Below are 19375 nucleotides of genomic sequence, written 5' to 3'. Positions count from 1 at the left end.
GAGTCCCTGCCCAGATCACTGACAAGGTCTGAAGGTGGGCATCAGAGATACGGGAAGTTTTTGGTAAGAAAATCTGTGGGCCTCGGTATTGCCTCCTTATGTTGGGGAGCAGTGAGGACCAGACAGGTTGAACTACAGGCACAAGACAGGAAAAAGCTGACAGGAAGAAAATGTCAACTTGAGGAAAGTCTGTATACTAAGTATATACTAAGTCTGTATACTAAGTATATATATATGCTTGTATGTGGGTATATGTATGTGTGCATGTGTGGGTACCCATGTGGGTGTGCATGGAGGCTAGAGGACAGGCCTCCATGTCAGCCTCAGGAATACTGGCCACCACCTTTGAGTCATGGTCTCTTCTTGGTCTGAAACTCACCAATTAAGCTAGCCTGGCTGGCCAGCGAACCCCACGGGTCCTGCTGTCTCTGCTCTGAAACACTGGGATGATGGGATGAGCCATTGTGCCTGGCTTTTTTTAAGTGGGTTGAGAGTCAGGTCAGGCCCTCATGCTTTCAGAGCATGCCTTTTACTGAGCTATGCCCCCTGCTGGTCTACTAAAGTTTTAACAAACAACTCAGCCTTTCTCCCCTTGGCACTTTGTGCTCTGACTATCCAAACATTCTTTGCAAACGAAACTTCACAGCTTCAGACAGTTTCACACTGGACTTGCTTAGGAACGCTCTTAACTCCCTTCTTCTAAACAGTCCCATGCCCCATTTGCTACCTGCAGATCCTTCCCTCCTGCATTCTCATGACCCCAAGAAGCAGGGAGGAGAAAATACACCTACAGACCCTGATCATCCTGCTGGCTCCGTCTTCTGAAGAAAGAGTGGGTCCTCCGGAGCGTTCGGACATTGCCCCTGCCCAAGGCAAACAATCCCACTTGAAGGAAAGGCAGTGGAGGGTGCTCTAGGCGTGGGAACGTGAGGGACAATGGATAGCCCTGGAAGGTGGAATGAGGCAGCGAACCTGAGAAAGCCCATCAGGAAGGAACCGTATTGTGGTTCCGAGGTGATAGGATTTCCGCCATCCCCAGTGGCTTGCCTGGGAATGATGCCTTTATCTGATGAGACCAGGAGGCAGCCATGTTCCCCACGGCACTGTCAAGTAATGGGACTTGACCAGTAGGCCGAGCGAGAACGCGCAGTTGTCCCCTGTACAGCTGTGAGACAGACGGCATGCCTGGCATTCTCACCTCCGACTGCCCACCGGCCTTTCCTCAGCGCACCCATTCTGCCTGTGTGACTTGGATGTCACTGGGGTCCCCTTCCATCAACACATATTTTCTCAGCACCTGCTGAATATTGAGCTCTGTGCTGGTCATGGAGGGGACACAATGGAGAAGACAAGGCACCTTCCCCCAAGGCGGTATTACAACAGGGAGAGAGCATCCATGACAGGGGGAGAGCTTCCACGGGTGGAGACCAGGATGTTAAAGGGCCCTGAGGCAGGAGGCTGAGATGCGGAGATGTGGAGATGTCAGAGGCTGCAGATATCTGCAGGAGTTCAGCGGGGCCTGCTGGCCAGAGAGCATCACACCTGGGCTTGTTGATTCTTGGAAAGAGGGCGTGGGGAAGCTCTATGGAACCATCACCTGAGTGTCCAGCCACTCCTCCCAACCTGCTGTATGTAATCCTGCCCTGATTGCTCGTGGCCTGGGGGTATCTGGGAAGGGCTGAAGGATACAGGTGGGGAAGGATAAGAGGAGGGAACTGCATCTTCACAGGCCTAGGGGAGCGTCATCCTAGCTGGGTGTAGACCTCCTAGTGTGGCTGTGCTGTCACACTCCTGGCCATCAACCCTCACCTATTGCCCTGGAAGGGAACCTGATGGACTCATTGTTTCCCCGGGTTGTCCTTTGGCCTGTAGGAGGAGGAGGAGATGGATGTTTACATTTTTCCAAGGGAAGGAATTTTAGCAATGAAGCCTGTGGCTGGGCTAGCATGCCTGGTGAGGTGTCCTTAGGATTTGTTTTGGTTTTGATTTTGGTTTTTTTGAGACAGTTTCTCTGTGTAGTCTTGGCTGTCCTGGAACTCTCCTGGAACTCATAGAGATCCTCCTGCCTTTGCCCCCAAGTGCTGGGATCAGAGGCATGTGCCACCCATGACCTGAAACTTTGTCTTATATCAAGAGTGCCTATGCTAAGCCAGGGGCCCAGGGGCGGGTGTGGCATGCCTGTAATCCCAGCACTCAGGAAGGCAGAGGCAGGTGGATCTCTGTAAATTTGAGGCCAGCCTGGTCTACAAAGTGAATCCAGGACAGAAAAGGCTACACAGAGAAACCCTGTCTCAAGCAAGCAAGCAAGCAAGCAAACAAAAAGAGTGCCTATGTTATGACCCAGAGCAGGAAAGTTCAGGCAGAGAAAGGCCTAGAAACAAAGAGAACTTGGGCAGAGAAGTCCAGCTACAACGCAGAGTGAATAAGCAAGGGGCAGAATGACTAATGGGGCGAGTTTACAAGCCCAATCTGTGTGCATCCTCAGTGTTGGGGTTACAGGAGTGTGACACCAGTGATGCCTGGTTTAGGAGATGCTGATAACCAAATCCAGGGCTTTGTGTGCACTAGGAAAGCACTCTGCCAACGGAGCCTCATACGTAGCTCTCTCTGTGGTTTTGTAAGACCTCTCAGACTGCTGTTGGGGTGGAGGAGGCAAAGGCACCTGAGGGCAGCAGTGGCCTGGCCTGAAATGTGTTTTGCTGCTGTTATGTAAGAGAGCACAGAGTTGGCTCTGGATGAGAGGCCAGATAGATAACCTGAGCCAATGACGTGAGGAGCAGGTGCAGGGCGGGGTTGGGGGGCAGGCAGGGGGCTTTCTGTACCACGTGCGCCTGGGAGACCTCGGGGAGATTGTGTGGGGTGGGCACTGAGTGGAGCGGGACCAACAACATTCATGGACGCAGTGACTGGCACAGCTTAGAGATGGGAAAGCTGTAAAAAGCCCGAGGCCAGCCACTCGGACAGGACTGAAGGATCTAACGAGAGGCAGCAGAGCCAAGGGCTGCATTTGGCAAGACAGGCAAAGTATGGCAAAGCAAAAAGCAACCTCCAAGGGAAACAGAGGTGACAAGCTGACCAGCAAAGAAAGGCCGGGCAAAGAAGGCTGCAGCTTTGAAGGTCTAGCCTGGGTGGACAGCTTGTTATTGCTCAGACAGGGAGGTCTGCTGCAGGCCTGTCAGAGAAAGGGTCAGCGAGGGGGAGACAATCATGACAAGAAGATAAAGGGTGTCTTTAGAATGTGCAAGAAGAGCAAGACCCAAATATGAGTGCAGAGGGTAGAGGAGGAGCACAAAGCCCTCCACATTCTCTGCAGAGGACATGACTAGGGGTCAGGAGCTGTCGGGCTACAAAATCGGCAAGCATAGATGGGCCCTCCTCCCTCAGGCTTGACTTTCAATGGGAAGTGGGAGGTTGAGGGAAAGCAGGAAAGACAGAGCTGTCACAGGACTGTGGGCACACTGACTGCCCCTTCTGGGTCTGAGGCAGGAAGCTTAAAGGGAACATGGCAGCAGGTGCTATCTCTGCTTGCAGTTACAGGGGTGGCAGCTGGGTCTGCCAGCTGAGGGCCATGTTCGTCAGGTTCAAGCACAGCAGAAGGCCTGGCCGGCCCTATAGCTTGTACAGCCACAACACAGACCACAGGATATCTCTTCATTTGGTGGTCAGCACTGAATGAAACACCTAACACACTGGAATTTATTTTCAGGACTATGATTTTGCTATAGATTAAGATATAATATATAATTTATTTCACATATAAAGACAATTCTGGCTAACATTTGGATATGGTAATGGCCTGGGGTTAGGTGAATAACTGAGGTCACAGTCAGGCCTGGGCAGACACCATCTTGCTCATGCCTGAGAAATAGGCTTTCTCTCTCTCGCTCATCACTTCAAAATGCAAGGGCCTCCTGCAGAAGTTGCATTCCGCTGACGAGTGTGGCTTCAGGTCCAGCCCGACTCGCTTCCACGTGACCAGCAGCTTCTCTGTGGGGAGAGAAAGTTTTTGAACGTTGCAGGGATCTTTTGCCCAAGAGAATCACACCACATGCCCCCACAAAAACCTGTACCCGAATGCAGGACTGAAGAGGGCAGCACACTCCTAAGACTTCAACAGTGGAAGCAACCCAAATGCCCATCCACTGATGCGCCTGCGAAATGAGGCCACTCCACACACGGGAGATTATGTGGTGATGAAAAGAACACAGCTAGTGCCAGGAGGGTGAGAGAGGGAACCTGAGCTCGGGGCCAGCCTGGGCTGCACACACAACTAGACTCTGTCTCTGTCTTAAAAGTAATAAGATAAGCAGTAGTGCCTCATGGTCCCACTCATTAACTGTCCAGAGAATAAGAGCAGCGGGGGGGGGGGGGGGGGGGAGTGGGGGAGGGATGGGCAGGAGGGAAGAAGTGATGAAACTATCCCGAGAGCAGAGATGAGAGGTGACGGCTTCTCAACATTGTGAATGCATCGAAACCCCTTTCTTTCTTTCTTTCTTTCTTTCTTTCTTTCTTTCTTTCTTTCTTTCTTTCTTTCTTTCTTTCTTTTCTTTCTTTCTGTCCTGGCCTCACTTTGTTGACCAGGCTGGCCTTGAACACACAGAGATCCACCTGGTTTTGCCTCCCAGAGTGCTGGGATTACAGAAGTGTGCCACCATCCCCGGCTTTAATTCAGTGTTTTAAGAGAGTAAATTTCATGGTATGTCAATTTATCTCAATGACACTGTGGTAAGAGTTGGATCTCACCTGGACCTGGTCCACAAGGCTACACGAGAACCCTGTCTTAAGCCCCCCTCCCCCTAAAAAAACACCAAACCAAACCAAAAAAAAAAAGTTAGGTCTTAGCTGGACATGGTGGCACACACCTGTAATCCTGGCACACACCTGTATACACACCTGTAATCCCAACACTCAGGGAGGCAGAGGTAGGCGTACGTCTGTGAGTTCAAGGCCAGTCTGGTCTACAAAGTGAGTCCAGGACAGCCAAGGCTACACAAAGAAACCCTGTCTCAAAAAACCAAAACAAAACAAAAGAAAGGGCTGGTTTTACTTCACAAACCAGATTCAGGAAGCTGCTGCAGTATCAGGGCACTAACCTGAGTATCTGGGGGTGGGGATGGGGTAGTGGTGCTCAGGGGTGGAGCGTCCATGCAGTGTGTTGACACCTGGAGTTCAGCTCCAGCACCAAAATCAAACAAAATACTCTGAGCATCTTGAACAGGAAGTCTGTAACGGGAAGTTACGCTGACTTGGGAGGGCCCAAGAGGGCAGAGTTCCTCTGTGGCAATGGCAACCTGCACGGAAAAGCCCCCCAGTCTCTGCCTTTGGGATGGACGTGGGGGTTGTGAGGAGCGGCATGGAGCCACCAGAATGAGTTAGCTGAAAGACCGTAGGTCAGGAAAGGGAAAGCAGGGCAGGGAAGTGTGAGCTAACGCCCAGCGGCTGGGGCAGACTTGTGCCATCAGAGGCCTCCAGTCCCCTCGGCAACCACAACTGTGCATGCAGGAGACAGGAGAGGGGCTGGGGGGTAGCAGGTCTCTCCTGTGGATAGAAACGTGGTTTTGGCTTTGGTCCCAGGTGTGGGGTGTGGGACTGATTCAGATGGTCCACAGCAGCAGGCTATTTGCCTCATGCAGGCTCTGAGGGTGCTCTTTGCCAGCTGCAGATAGTTTAAATCAGAGGGAGAGAGAATAAATGCCAGAGCCCAGAAAGTGAGTTCAGAGAAAGAACAAGGCTGCTCCTGCTTCCTCCTTGCTGCTCCTGGTTGTGAGACAAGAAGTTGGAGATCTCCTGAAACGAGGATTGGACTGGCTCCAAGGAACCCGAGGACTCTAACCAGCAGGAAGCAGCTAAGAGAACTGCGCCCTCTCTCCCACTAACCCTTTCTCTCTCCTTCCTGGTGTTGGGATGTTGGAAGGGTTTGGGGTAGAGTTGGGAGAAAGATATAAGAAACGTAAATAGAAATTTTTTTTTTTTTTTAAGTACACCAACAGGCTTCCTGAGGGCTTCCAAACAGATTGTGCACACTCTTAAAGTTCGTCACTACTGTCTAATTTAAGCATTTTGTTGTGTGGCACCTAAGGGCACGGTCAGCCACTTGGAACAAGAAGAAACCAATGCGTGCCTGAGTGCATACGGGTAACACCACCAGGAACTTTGCATGAGTTTCGCGTGGGCGCGGGTTGCGGTTACGGTGGGGGAGCGCCCCTGGGGTTCTGCCTCCACTCACCCAGGAAGAAGCTCATCATCTGTGGTGTGTGGTGCGGGGTGGGGGCGATCCGCAGGAGCTCCTCCCCGCGTGGCACCGTCGGGTAGTTGATGGCCTGGACGTAGATATTGTGCCTGGTCATCAGCTCATCACAGATCTCTGTGTTTTTAGCGGCGTCGGCGACCTGCGTTCACCACCACAGCGAGAGCGGGGTCAGAATGAGACATGCTCACTTGGCAGAGACAGTCAAGAACACAGTGTCCATGAATGAGGCTCAGGCTCCAGGCCAGACTGCAGTTGAGTGTGCAAGCCTGGGGGAATCGGGAAACGCTGTCTGAACACCTGCAGTTTGAGGGAGCTGGCATTTGCAGGGAGGATGGCTACAGTGGAATGACCGTCACGTGGCTGCCCTCTCAGGCCTTGCACAGTCAAGGAGCTGCTTTTTTTTTTTCCCCCTTTCCATCCTTGTTCCCAGGAGGTACTGCCCAGCTCTGGATACACTAGCTATTTTCTTATATTACCTGTGACAGCAACAGGGATATGATTTGTAGAGGGGAGGGAAAGATCTACTTTAAAATTTACGAAGCGGAAAGTCACACTTCAAAGTTGCCCATGCTTAGGCTTCTAGAGTTTTCCAGACACAGGTTCTGTTCTTGTTTACCCTGCAAAGGTCAATGCTCTAGGGAGGGACACTGTGCTCCAGCCTGCTGGGTTCAAAGACTTCATTCTTATTGTGAAGGCAGCTGAAGACAGACATGGCAGAGGGCCGCTGGCTGCAGTCCCAGCACCACTTCCAGCCCCGCAACCACCCTGCCCAAGCCCAGCTTCGGGAGGGCAGAACCAGAGCAATGGCCTATCCTGTGTGGCGGCACAGCCTCCCGCGGTCCAATCACAGACAGGCCATTACCCGCACAGGGATGATGTGACTGGGGCAGTGGATGACTGGGAGGCCAGCGTCCATCAGCATCTGCCTCATCAGCTTGACGTTGCGCTGGTGCTGGCGACGGAGGGCACGGCCCTCGTTGCTCTTCAGGATCCGCACAGACTCCAGGGCTCCAGCCAGCAGCATGGGTGGCAGGGAGGTGGTGAAGATGAAGCCAGCAGCATAGGACCGGACAGTGTCGATCAGCAACCTTGTGCTGGCAATGTATCCTCCAACGCAGCCGAACGCTTTGCCTGGGAGGAGGGGGCTCTGTTAGGCGGGCAACGGCAGTGGGTGCACAGGAGCTGAACCGCACAACCTGAGCTCCCAGGCACTGACTTTGCGGCAATCCCTGGCTAAGGCCTCTGCTGCAATACTGAGGCCTGACTCGCTACTCAGGCAAACGGGAGACTCTGGACACCTGGCATTTGCTGGATAAATACACTCAGAACCTGTTAGGGCTGATTTAGGGCCAGGCTTGTTTTTCTGTTCTGGTCAAGGCCCTTGTGTAATGTGTAGCTCAAGTTTCAGGATTTAGGACTCCAGAAGGGTTCTCAGGAGCCTTAACTCTGTATTCCGAAGAGAACATTTTTGCTGAACCACAAAAGGATTAGGTAGGTTCAAACTCCTATAGTGGAAAATTACTCTACCTAGCTACCTAGCATTTTCCACCTCACTGTGCTAGACCTCCAACAAACCTCCATCACAAACTGGGATTTGACACTTGGATTAGGTGGCTTTCCCCTGGCATCTCTGGGTCTTCGGGAACCAGACCTCTTACCCCCTTGACAGGGCTGGAGGAGGCTGGGTTTTGCCTGCTGATCCTTGACCAAGTGTAGGCTTTAGCTTGGCATTCAGCTGGCTGTTACACAGGCTTCTCACTGCCTTACCAAATTCTGGATGTTTTTAAAAAACAAAACAAAACAAAAAAACACCTCAAATTTCTACAAACCTCTTAATGACTCATTGTCACAGGCACAGGCAATGTCTATAGTAATGATTTACAAACAACCTATTTATCTTCTCTACGGGAATTCTGATATCTTATTGCTACTTTCGTCATATTGATGGGGAAAGAAAAAAGGTCAGCTCATAAGCCAAGGTCACAGGAGTGAGCTGTGCAACCAGGACTGAAGCTCAGGCTTCAGTGTGCCAGCATGGAGAGGGGAACAGGCTGGAACAGCTGGAGTGATGGCACCTCCCAACGCCTGCTAGAAAAGCAATGGGCTTCTCTCTCCTTTTAAATTCAGCAGCACAGAGTGAATGCCTTTGTCACAGCGTGTAGTAAGAGCCATCGCTGTGGCTGGAATGAGCTCAGATAGCAAGTAATTTCTGTCATATTTAGCTGTGGGAGTCTGTGAGCCTCCATGCTCTCAGGGATTCTACAAAGCTGGGCTAGTATTCACTGAAAAAAAAAAAAAATTTTTTTTTTTTTTTCACTGCAAGACAGAAGTGATGACACACACTTGCCAACCTAGTACTGAGACCCTGAAACATGGACGGCCTGGGCAAAAAGACTCAGACCCTGTCTCAAGAAGACGAAACCCCAAAGAGAAATAGCTCAGGCTTTACGTGTTATCACACAGGTGGCAGTTGGGCCAGGCAGGTGCTGGTCTTGTCAGATACTCAAGAGTTCAGTGTAAAAGGACAGACTCTGCACAGCATACATACCAAGGGTCCCAGAAATGATGTCCATTTTTGGCATGACTCCATCCCGATCACCAATCCCTCCACCTCGAGCCCCATACAGCCCCACCGCATGGACCTCGTCCACAAACGTGATCGCTCCGAACTCATGGGCCACATCACACAGCTCTTCCAGTGGGCACACTGCTCCTGAGGAAAGCCAGGGAAGATGGCACTGATGGTGCTCAGAGCCAAAGCAAACAAGTACTGTCCGTTCCGAGGGGTCATTCTTAGTACTGGAGAGAAAATGAACTTCTCCCCCAGTTCTTGTTTGCCTTGAGGTGATACAGTCTAGCAACAGCCCAGTTACCCCATCCATATAAAGCCTCTCAATTATAGAATTCCTTCAGAGAAAAAAAATGCAAAACCAGAAACATCACATTTTTTTGTTTGTTTCTGGAGCTGAGGACAGAACCTCAGACACAGCTAAGCAGAAGCCTGACAAACAGTTCTATCCCCAGGGCCCATGCACCTTCTTTTTAAACAGTTCAAGCCTAGTTCTGCATCTCGGGCTTCAGATTAGTCTCAGTGTAGACTTACCATCCATTGAATGAACAGTTTCAAATGCTACGATTTTGGGGACCGAGGGGTCAGATCTTTGTAGCAGTTCTCTGAGATGGTTGACGTCATTGTGGCGGAAGATATATTTTGGCACTCGACTGTTTCGAATCCCTTGGATCATGGAGGCGTGGTTCCCAGCATCAGAGTAAATTTCACAGCCTGACATGAGGAAAATGTTACTTAGTGGCAGAGACATCAAGACAAATACTTCCTGGGCAGATACAACAGACCTCTTCCTGCTGATAATATCTTGAAAATGGCTACTACAAAAACACAGTGTATTTTTTCAAAAAATAAAGTCCTGACACAGTAACTAGCTACTGCTTCTCCTCTGGGAAGATGCTAAGGCAGAGATACCTGGTGGCTGCTAGGATGAAGCTCAATGGCAAAGCATTAGATTCCCATGAGCTGATGCCCTGGGTTCCATCCCAGCATCATGAAACCCAAAACCCATAAAGGGCAATCTTTAAAGCCACAATGTCACATGCCTGTAAGCCCAGCATTCTGAGACAGGAGGATCAAAGAGTTGGAGGCCAGCCTGGGTTTTACATTGAGATTGCCTCCAAAAACAAAAACGGTCTTTAAATATGGGTAATGGCGGTAAATACGGCACCTCGTTTCAAAGCCAGTGAAGATGTGACTAAATGCAATGAAGCATTTTGCTAAAGGAGCGTCTTCGAATCCGAAGCACACATGCGTCGGGAGCATAAGGACAGGACCTCTCCTCGTGTTTCAGTCACCCCTGACTGTGACTTTGAGACTCAACACCATGCAGTCAGCACCTGGTGCTTAGGACAGTGTCCCGACACTCAGCAGTCAGGCTGAACTGGAGTGGGCCTTCCTTGTCACCAGGATTCTCGTCATGACACAGTAACCTCAAGTGTGCTAGGTCACGACACTGGGCTTCCTTACCTGGCATCATCTTAGCCAGAGTGAAGAGGGTGGAGTCGTTGGCCACAAAGCAGGAGGAAAACAAGAGCGCTGCGTCTTTACCATGGAGGTCAGCCAGGGCCTGCTCCAGTTCCACATGGAACTTACTCGTTCCAGAAATATTCCTAGTTCCCCCCGCTCCAGCACCGTGCTGCTTCACAGTCTCCCTGTGAAAGATAAGTACAATACCAATACTCCAGGGTTCAGATCTCCAGAACTCACTTGAAACCCAAGGGCTTCAATTCCAGCAACCCCAGCACTCGGGCAGAGCACATCCCAAAACACAGAGATGAAAAGGCTACAGAGGAAAGAACTAATGCTGACCTCAGTCCTACAATACCTACACTCCTCACCCGACCTTCACAAATACAAAACACATGAATACACAATACACATCATAAAAACACACAGTCACACACATATACACTCACACACACTCATACACACTCACAAAAAACATACGCGTACACACACACACACACTTTGGGATCAGTGATGTAGCTCAGCTGGTAGAGTGTTTGCTTAGCATACACAAAGCTCTGGGTTCAATCTCTAGTACTGCTTAAACAGGCATGGAGTATGTGCCTGTAATCTCAGCACAAAAAAACCACAAACAACAACAGGACCATGTCCCAAGCAAGCAAGAAAACTCATGGTTCTATTTTTGACTGTTTCTTTTTATTTTTGGAACAGGGTCTCACCATATAGCCCTGGCTGTCCTGGAACTCACTCTGTAGACCAGGCTGGCCTCAAACTCACAGAGGTCCTCCTGCCTCTGCCTCCCCAGTGCTGGGATAAAAGGTGTGCACCACTATGGCCAGCTTATTTTTTTATTTTATTTTAAAAATTCAGGAGAATGAAAATTGTGTCAATCTCATCTAGCATCTTTCTCATTTTGAAACTGGGGACCATACATCTTAAAAGAATGGAGCCATGGCTCAGTGGTCCTCTGGCTGCTCGTCCAGAGGACCGGGTTCAGTTCCCAGCTCCAGAGGATCCAACACCCTCTTCTCACTTCCACGGACAGCAGGCTCACACGTGGCAGCCATGCAGGCAAAACACTCAGACACATAAATCTTAAAAAACCAAAGAGTAAGTTCACCTAACAGTCACTAGGGAGTATTAGCCAAGTAACTTAAACTAAGGTTTCTTTTTTTTTTCTAAAAATAATCACTGCCCCAATAATAAGAGAAAGCATACTCAAGAAGGCTGCAGAGCAGTTACATAACATTAGGACACACACACGAAGCTACTGCTCAATTGCACGTGGGGCCCTCTTTAGCCTCTTGAAGAATTTGACTCTCTTCAGACATGATGGTCCTCCTGCAGGACAAAGGGACCTTAGTCTCCTTTTTAACACATTCTACTGAAACAGCCCCTCCACTATCTGTACATTAGGGTTTCTCCACAAAAGCAGACATTTAGCTTAGCTACATCTCTAGCCCCAAAGTGTTCATGTGTGCGTGTGTGTGCGTGTGTGTATGTATGCGCGCGCGCACACACACAAGTATGTGTATTCCTGTGAGTGTGGGGTGCGGTGGGTGGGGTGAGCTTGTAGGACTGAGGTGAGCATCAGGTTTTTCCTCTATAGCCTTCTCCCTCCTCCTGCCCAAGACAGGGTTTCTCTGTGTAGCCTTGGCTGTCCTGGACTCACCATGTAGATCAGGCTGGCCTCGAACTCACAGAAGTACACCTGCCCCTGCCTCTCTGAGTGCTGAGAATGCAGGCGTGTGCCACCATGCCTGGCTCCTCCCTATGCTTTTCGTCTTTGCTTTTTGAGATACCCTCCAGCCCAGATATCATCTGTAGAGATTTTCAGAGGCTAAGAACACCATGCCATTGAGGTGGCTCAGCAGGTAAAGGGGCTCCACTGTGAAGCCGAGTAACCTGGCTTCAACCCCATAACTCCTGCCAAAGCTGACAGAGAGAGCTGTCTCTGCGAAGAATAATAGTGTACCACCACGGCACACGTTCAGTGACTAAACATTCTCCCATAAACGCTCCAGCTGTATAAAGCATCCCTGTCTTGCCAAAGAATGACAGTGGTGTCTGAAAACTGACAGCCACTTACATGACGGCCCCACACACTCGTGGGTGTCGACTCATGCCCAGGTAGTCATTGCTGCACCAGACCGACACCTGCTTTTTGGTGATGAGGGAGTCCGTATAGTCATCCGCCATGGGGAAGGTCTGTGCTTTCCGGTTCACGGTTTTAAACACTCTGTAGGTATGGTCATTTTTCTTCTCATCAATTTTCTTCTCAAAGAAATGATCATATTGAAAAGTGGAAACAGCTAAGGTGGAAACAAACAGAAGATAGTACAGTTTTTTAAGACGCATATCTGAGTTTTAGGAAAGGATGAATCTGGGTTCAAATCTCAGTTTGGCCATTTTGTTTTTCAAGATTTATTTATACAATGTATACAATGTTCTGCCTGCATGTACACCTACATGGCAGAAAAGGACACCAGATTTCATTTTAGATGCTTGTGAGCCACCTGGTGGGTGCTGGGAATTGAACTCAGGACCTCTGGAAGAGCAGCCAGTGCTCTTAAGCTCTGGGCCATCTCTTCAGCCCTCAGTTTGGCCAATTAATGGCACTATTAATTGCCAAACTAGAATGACTGGAAAGACGTCCTGGCCTGGGAGGGTAAACAAGACCTGCCGAGTGTCTGGCACATTGCCCAGTGCCCAGGCGGTGGGTCATGAAAGACAGAAGGCCAGCACGAGTAGCTCTCGCTGCCACTAAGCCCAGCAGTACTCAAGCAAGGCCACGGGGCTTCAACTATGACCTCATCATGCAACTTCACATTTAATCAGACATATATGTAACTCATAAACAACAAGACTCACATTTTGGCAAGTTATCCTGAAGAAGATGAGACACTCTTTCTGGCCTTTGCTGTCTCATGATATCCTGGAAATTCTTCAGCAGTCGGCTTGGATCCTCTCTGTCAGTTTTCACAGTGATCACGCTGGGGGTCACTGGGCTTTGGGCAACCTCTGTAACAAAAGTAACAAGAGGCACAGAGAGTTCACAACACCTTCTAGACATACTGTCAAATGTAGCTTACAGGGGGGTGTAGCAGGAGATAGCTCATTGGCTAAGAGCACTGGCTGCCCTCCTGGAGGACCTGGGTTCGATTCTCAGCATCCATATGGTGGATCATAGCTGTCGGTAACTACAGTTCCAGGAGATCTGATGCTAGGCACACTTTAGTGCCCAAATATACACTCAGGCAAAACATCCATGCATTAAAATCAATTTTTTTTTTCCAAAATAGCTTATTATCTGCATTGGCTTTCGCTCCAGCACTCGGGAGGCAGAGTCAGGCAGAGCTCTATAAATCTAAGGCCAAGCTGTGCTACATAGTGAGACCTTGTTTCAAAAAAAAAAAAAAAATGCCTATTGCTTATTTCATGGGGAAAAAAAAACAAAACAAAACAAAACAGTCATAACCAGTTGATTGTGATGAAGTGTATGGAATGTCTCTTCCTTCAGCCTATAGTAGCTTTTGCTACTCAGCTTTTTGGTTTAAGATGGGTTCTTGTTGTAGCCCAGGCTGGCCCAAAGCTCAAGATCCCCCTGCCTGGGCATGTCTAGTGAACCCCCTGGTTTCAGTGCCATTTTGTTTTCACAGCTTCCAGCCAGTTTTAATGGGCATGAATTAGAGCCTAATGCTCCCCAGCCAACTGGCACGCCTCCCGCCTGGACTCCGCACAGCCTACTCCCCTCCTAAATATTTCTTGCATAGAAAGCAACTCCTACTGAGGCAGCTCCCATGCCCACAGACAGAGTCTCCCTCTGCAGCCCTGGCTGTCCGGGAACTGGCTATGTAGATGAGAACTCACACTGATCCTCCTGCCTCTGCCTCCCAGGTACTGGAATTGAAGGTGTATGCCATCATGTGGAGCATGCTGAGACTTTTAGGGGCTGTTGGGAGCTCAGATGGGGTTAGTGTCCCTCCATGACCATCAGCAGGACACACAGCTTGGGAGTCCTAGGACAGCACTTACTGCAGTAACACCAGCATTCTATCTTCCATTCTGCCAAAGGGTAGGAAGGACCAAAGAGACAGACCAATGCAGGTATCCATTCAAGACTGCAGGTTATTTCCAGAAACTGAGCATGACTTGGGAAGCTGGTTACCTCCTACACCCTCACCAGAAAGCAAGTACCACATTTTGCAATCCAGTTTGGGCTGTCTAGCCTGAAGACCTTCCTTCCCCTCTGGCACCAAAAGAGGAAGGTGTTCACATCATTATTGTGACAGCTAGTGATAGCTGGCATATAAACTGGAGGGTCTCGGGGGCCCCAAGGACCCCCTCACTCTTTCCACTGGCTGGAGTTCTTTCTGTTACCTTTCCTCACGGCATGCATTTCTTGCACATCCTCCTGAAGCTCCAGACTGGCCTTGCGGAAGACGCTGCTGCCTGTCTGGCTCAGCTGTGCAGCCAGGAAAGGGCACTTGCTCCCAGAGCCCTGGCTTGCAGCGGGTGACGGGTGTCCAGCCGGGAGCTGTGTGCCATCTGGATTCTGTGCCATCTGGGACTCATCAGGAGCCTGATGGGCTGTGGCTTTGGCAGTTTTCTCTTCTGAGGAAGGAAATGGAAAGAATGAGGCATCAGACCTGCTCATGGAGTGCACAAGCAAGTCACTGAGTCCTTCCCTTATCACCTCAAACTTTAGACTCATTCTAGTCTAGGCTCCACATCCAAGTTTACCTTTGTTAAACTCTGCTAATATCCGTCCTCACCTGCCCTGCTGTAACAGGGGTCCTCTGAAGGGTTTAGGGTATTAGCCCATCCCAATTAACTCTCAAACCCACAACAGTTCTCCTTATAAATCAAGAGCACTATTTTATATTTTTAGACAATCCAACATTCGTTTTTTTGTTTGTTTGTTTGTTTAAGACAGGGTCTTGCTATGTAGCCCATGATGCTTGACTTAGCAGTTCCTCCTGCCTCCGCCTCCTAAGTGCTGGGTTTATGTGTGCACTTAGTCCCAAAAGCTCTTGACATGGGTCACCACTGTCAGCGATTTCTACCCCACGGAGTTTCAGCATATTTCAGGACAGTAATGCTCTCTAAGGCAACCGGGAGTAGACACGCAGTTATTTTCTCTTCATAGTTCCTAACAAGGCTCAGCCAGTTTCAAAAATACTTCTGGAGGAAAAAAAAAAAAAAAAAAAAAGAAAAGCAGGCTATCACTTGGATCTTCACATTGTCCTCAGGTACGCCTGGAGAAGACCCAGGCGGGCTACCGCCACACGGCTCACCTACTTTCTCATCTAAGTTCATCAAAGGAAGCTGCTGACACATTATTGTCATTGGCTGGTTCTGTGCCCTAAGTTACAGTCCCTCCTCGATCCCTTGAGCAATGTGTCCACCTTCCTTCTAGAAAAGTCTTCCTTCATCATTTTGGAATACTCCCATGAGTCACCAGCTGCTCTTTCTACAGCCTGGGTAAGGTGTCTCAAAACAGTTCCCATAACATGGTCTATAAAGGGAAGTCAAGAAATGTTATTTTGAAATTAACTAAATTTTACAAGTAATGTACATCTGTTATGGAAAGTCTAAACAACTCAAACCGTGGCCACTCTACAGACATTCTGAGAAAAGACAATTAACTCCTGACAGGACTTACAAAACAAATACTCCTTCCCTACAGGCCCACACCGAAGAGAAGCCTGGAAGGTGAAATGTCCACCAGGGTTAAGTGGACTCTGAAAAGCCCCTCTCCTGATAGAACCTGACCAAGACCAGCTCTGGTCCGGTCATCAGAACTTACCTGCATGAGATGGATCCGTGCACTGACAGTCACTAACAAACACTGTATCTCACATAAGGCAACTAGAGCAGTGAAGCTAAAAAAGACAGACAGTAGAGCGGTGGTGGCCAGGCCCTGGGGGAAGGAGTATGGGAGCTAATGTTTAATGGCTGCTTTCATTTGGGAAGGTGAAGAAAGTTCTGGAATTGGATGGTGGTGGTGGCAGAATACTGCTGAATCTCACACTTAACTGATTAAAATGAGCACTGTGGTGGTGCATGCTTTTAATTCTTGCACTTAAAAGGCTTGCACAAGTTGGAAGGCAATCTGGGCTATACTGTGAGACGCGGATGGGGAAAAAAAACCTAAAATGGTAATGTTATATACATTTTGCCAATGTTTTTTTCTTAAAGGAGAAAAAAAAAAACAGTAACAGGGGCTGAAGAGATGGCTCGGTGGTTAAGAGCACTTGTTGCTCTTCCAGAGGACTCAGGTTCAAGCTCCAGCACTGAGATGGTCGCTCACAAATCATCTGCCACTCCAGGTCCAAAGGATCTGACCCCCTCTCTTCTGACACCAGACACACGTGTGGTACAGCTGAACACTCATACACATAAGATAAAACAAATACACCTTTCAAAAAAATTCAAACAAAAAAACAAGCTGGCAGCAGCAGCTCAGGCCTGTGATGTCAGCCCTTGGGAGGCTGTGACTTAATGGCCAGCCGGACTGTGCAGTGAGTTCCAGGCTTGCCGAGGGTACAGACGATACCCCGCCTCAAAATACCAAACAGAGTTTTTAAATTACGACTTTATAAGCCACAGGCCAAATCTTTATTGAAGAAAAGGTTGCAAGCAACTACTCATCCCGGACAACGAGGAAACGCTAGAGCCCCTCAGACCTGACATGTACCAGAAACCTGTACTGTTTACTTTTAAAGCCACGAGCCTTAGAAGCTCCAAGGTGACCCCCACTCCCTTCCCCATACACTAGTGCTGATTCTGACAGAGTGAGCTCTCCCTCAGGGTGGCCTTTCACCAGGAAGGAGGTGGCGTTTTCCCTGCTAACACTACTTACTCTCATTGGCTGGAGGGGTTTCTTTGATCTGCTGGCAGTGGACTGCTGAAGTGGACATGGTCCGAGGGGCTGGCTTGGCCCCAACCTCCATCATCTTGGGGCAGTTTTGAGCATAGAACAACAGAGATTTTCCTGCCTTCTGTAGGAAGGCCTGAGGGACTCGAGATAAGAACGGGCATCTCCGAACGACAGTCTCCATGTCTGCAAAGTGTGCGGGATCCTGTAGAAGAATCCATGATGAACTATGTCAAGGGAGGCCCAGATACACACCTCACTCAACACACACACACAAAAAAAAAACAACTGAGGATAGCACTGACATAGGACTCAGGAAACGGGTGGGCGCCACACTCTATCCAGTTAACCAACTTCTTCATTCTTCACCTCTCCAGAAAAGCACCCCACAAAGCAACTTTACCACTAAGGGTGTGAAAGAGATAAAGGACAAGGCAGAAGAGGTGTGGGAGGCCAGAGGTTCCCAGAAGTGTGCACTGTGTAGGTAAGACACTCCTTAGCACACACCCAGGGGCAACAGTGAGGCGAGGGGAAACGTCACTGTCACCTATCCAGGTAGGGAGGATTCCTGGGGATCCGAGGAAGGGAGGAGTCTAGACCAGTCCTGAGGGGCCGACACAAGGTCATGCTCTTACAGCTGGAACCGGGAAAGGGGGCAGAAAGAAGGGTTAAGGTCAGGGATGACTCGGACAGGAGCTGGATTAGACAGGCAGAGAATCGGGCTGGTGGAAGGGGGTCAGCAGTGAGTCAGAGGTTCCCCGGGGTCAGGAGCTCGCGAGTGGAAAGGGCACGAAGGAGATTTTGAAGCCGCCTGTCAAACGCCGAATGTCAGAGCGGACGGAATGGGCCGTCTGAGGTAGCCCAAGAGGTAAAGAGCGGGGGATGAACGCCGAGCCAAGCTGGGGGCTGGAGGGGGATGGGGCTTGTGGCCGCGGTGGCGGGGCGTGCCGGGCTCCCGCGATCACCGAGCGCGGCCCTCACCTGCGCGGGCTCTCGACGAGGCGGCGGTGGGCACTCGAGCGAAGGACGCTAAACGAACCAGTGCCCTTGTCCACGAGCAGCCTCAGGCCCCGACCGCTGTGGCCCTAATATAGAGCCGGAGTAACCGCTGCGCATGCGCCGTGGGCGCGGCCTGCCCCGCGCACGCGCGCCCGAGTCCGCGGGGCAGGGTGGCGGGTCTGTCAGCGTGGGCTCCGCTCCAACTGATGGGACTGGGTTCCACGTAGGCTACCCCGGCCGGGACGGCAAGACGGTGGTCGGGCAAGTCCCTTTCTGGACCCCTTCGCTTCGGCCCTCCGTCACCTTCCACGAGCAGCCCTGTGCATCAGACTGCTGCGCCCCCGGGAACTTACCTGCTAGAAAAAGGACCAGAAGAAGGATTTTCGAGCCACCGTCTTAAGATCCGATCAACGAGAGGCTTGGTTTTGTTTGAGGCAATGACAGGGCCCCTTCACTGGCTGGATGGCGCAATAATAGAATGGCCCTGGCGAGGACGGGCTAAGGGGCGCAGACAATCAGGTTGAAGAAAACAGCAGCAGAAGGGAGCCCAGTGGTGGCACGTTCTGGTCGGAATTGAAGAGAAAACAGAGGACCTGGCTAAATGGAGCCCATAGCTCCACAGCTCTAGTCACCCAGATGGTGAGGGTGACATGACATTACAGGGCCTGACGCAGGATTTAACAGCTATTAAGTGATTGCTCCGGTTTTTATTTTGGGACAAGGTCTCATGTCATCAATCCAGACTGGCCTCAGAGTTGCTATTTAGACAACCTTGACCTTGGAGTCATGCTGCCTCAACCTCCCCCCAGTGCTGGGATTACAGGCATGAGTCTCCATGCCTGGGGTATACAGCACTGAGGATTGAACCCAGGGTCTTCTGCAGTCCTTGGCCCTGTTTTTGTTGTTTTGTTGAGTCAGGGTCTTGCTCCGTGGGCCAGGATAGCTTCAGACTTCACCAGATTTCCCTGCTTCTGCTGGGGTTATGTGCCCCAACACTTAATTAGCTCTTGTTTTTTTTTTTTTTTTATTTTTTTATTTTACATGGAGCATTGTCCAAAGTCCTTGCTGGCTGTGATACACACCGTTTATCTGAAGGGCTTAGTACTCCATCCTGTGTTAATCCGAAAGATGAGAGGAGAAAGACCTCTGACCCAAACCATCATGATCAATTATGCAATTAAAGTGTTCCTTTTTTTTATTTGTGTACACA

The 19375-nt window shown here is 50.0% G+C and overlaps 1 protein-coding gene across 2 annotated transcripts; it reads right to left on the bottom strand.

Annotated features, from left to right (window-relative positions):
• Window positions 1-3726: 3726 nt before the first annotated feature.
• On the bottom strand, window positions 3727-18822 carry Alas1 (5'-aminolevulinate synthase 1). 2 transcript variants are annotated; one of them, XM_060385370.1, is made up of 11 exons: window positions 18519-18822; window positions 17152-17371; window positions 14667-14900; window positions 13158-13307; window positions 12376-12598; window positions 10287-10471; window positions 9354-9533; window positions 8799-8963; window positions 7113-7381; window positions 6227-6389; window positions 3727-3987 (listed from the first exon to the last, which is right to left on the bottom strand). In XM_060385370.1, exons 2-11 carry the CDS (start codon window positions 17348-17350, stop codon window positions 3827-3829), a joined length of 1929 nt encoding a protein of 642 aa, XP_060241353.1. In that variant the 5' UTR covers window positions 17351-17371; window positions 18519-18822; the 3' UTR covers window positions 3727-3826. The 2 variants fall into 2 exon arrangements, with proteins under 2 accessions (XP_060241353.1, XP_021495555.1); XM_021639880.2 differs by lacking the exon at window positions 18519-18822 and adding an exon at window positions 18148-18316.
• Between the last annotated feature and the right edge of the window lie 553 nt (window positions 18823-19375).

The sequence above is a fragment of the Meriones unguiculatus genome, chromosome 6, assembly GCF_030254825.1.
Source record: "Meriones unguiculatus strain TT.TT164.6M chromosome 6, Bangor_MerUng_6.1, whole genome shotgun sequence".
NCBI classification, from domain to species: domain Eukaryota; kingdom Metazoa; phylum Chordata; class Mammalia; order Rodentia; family Muridae; genus Meriones; species Meriones unguiculatus.
The sequence above is the reverse complement of the archived record's forward strand: the minus strand, read 5'-3'. Positions and strand labels throughout refer to the sequence as shown.

What these genes read in the sequence shown, in the direction of transcription:
- Alas1 (XM_060385370.1), bottom strand. Translation starts at nt 17,350, where the DNA reads ATGGAGACTGTCGTTCGGAGATGCCCGTTCTTATCTCGAGTCCCTCAG. An exon ending in AACCCCTCCAGCCAATGAGA is followed by an intron (nt 14,901 to 17,151) that starts GTAAGTAGTGTT and finishes TTCCTTCCTCAG; the next exon opens with AAGAGAAAACTGCCAAAGCC. An exon ending in TCAGGATAACTTGCCAAAAT is followed by an intron (nt 12,599 to 13,157) that starts GTGAGTCTTGTT and finishes TTTCCACCTTAG; the next exon opens with CTGTTTCCACTTTTCAATAT.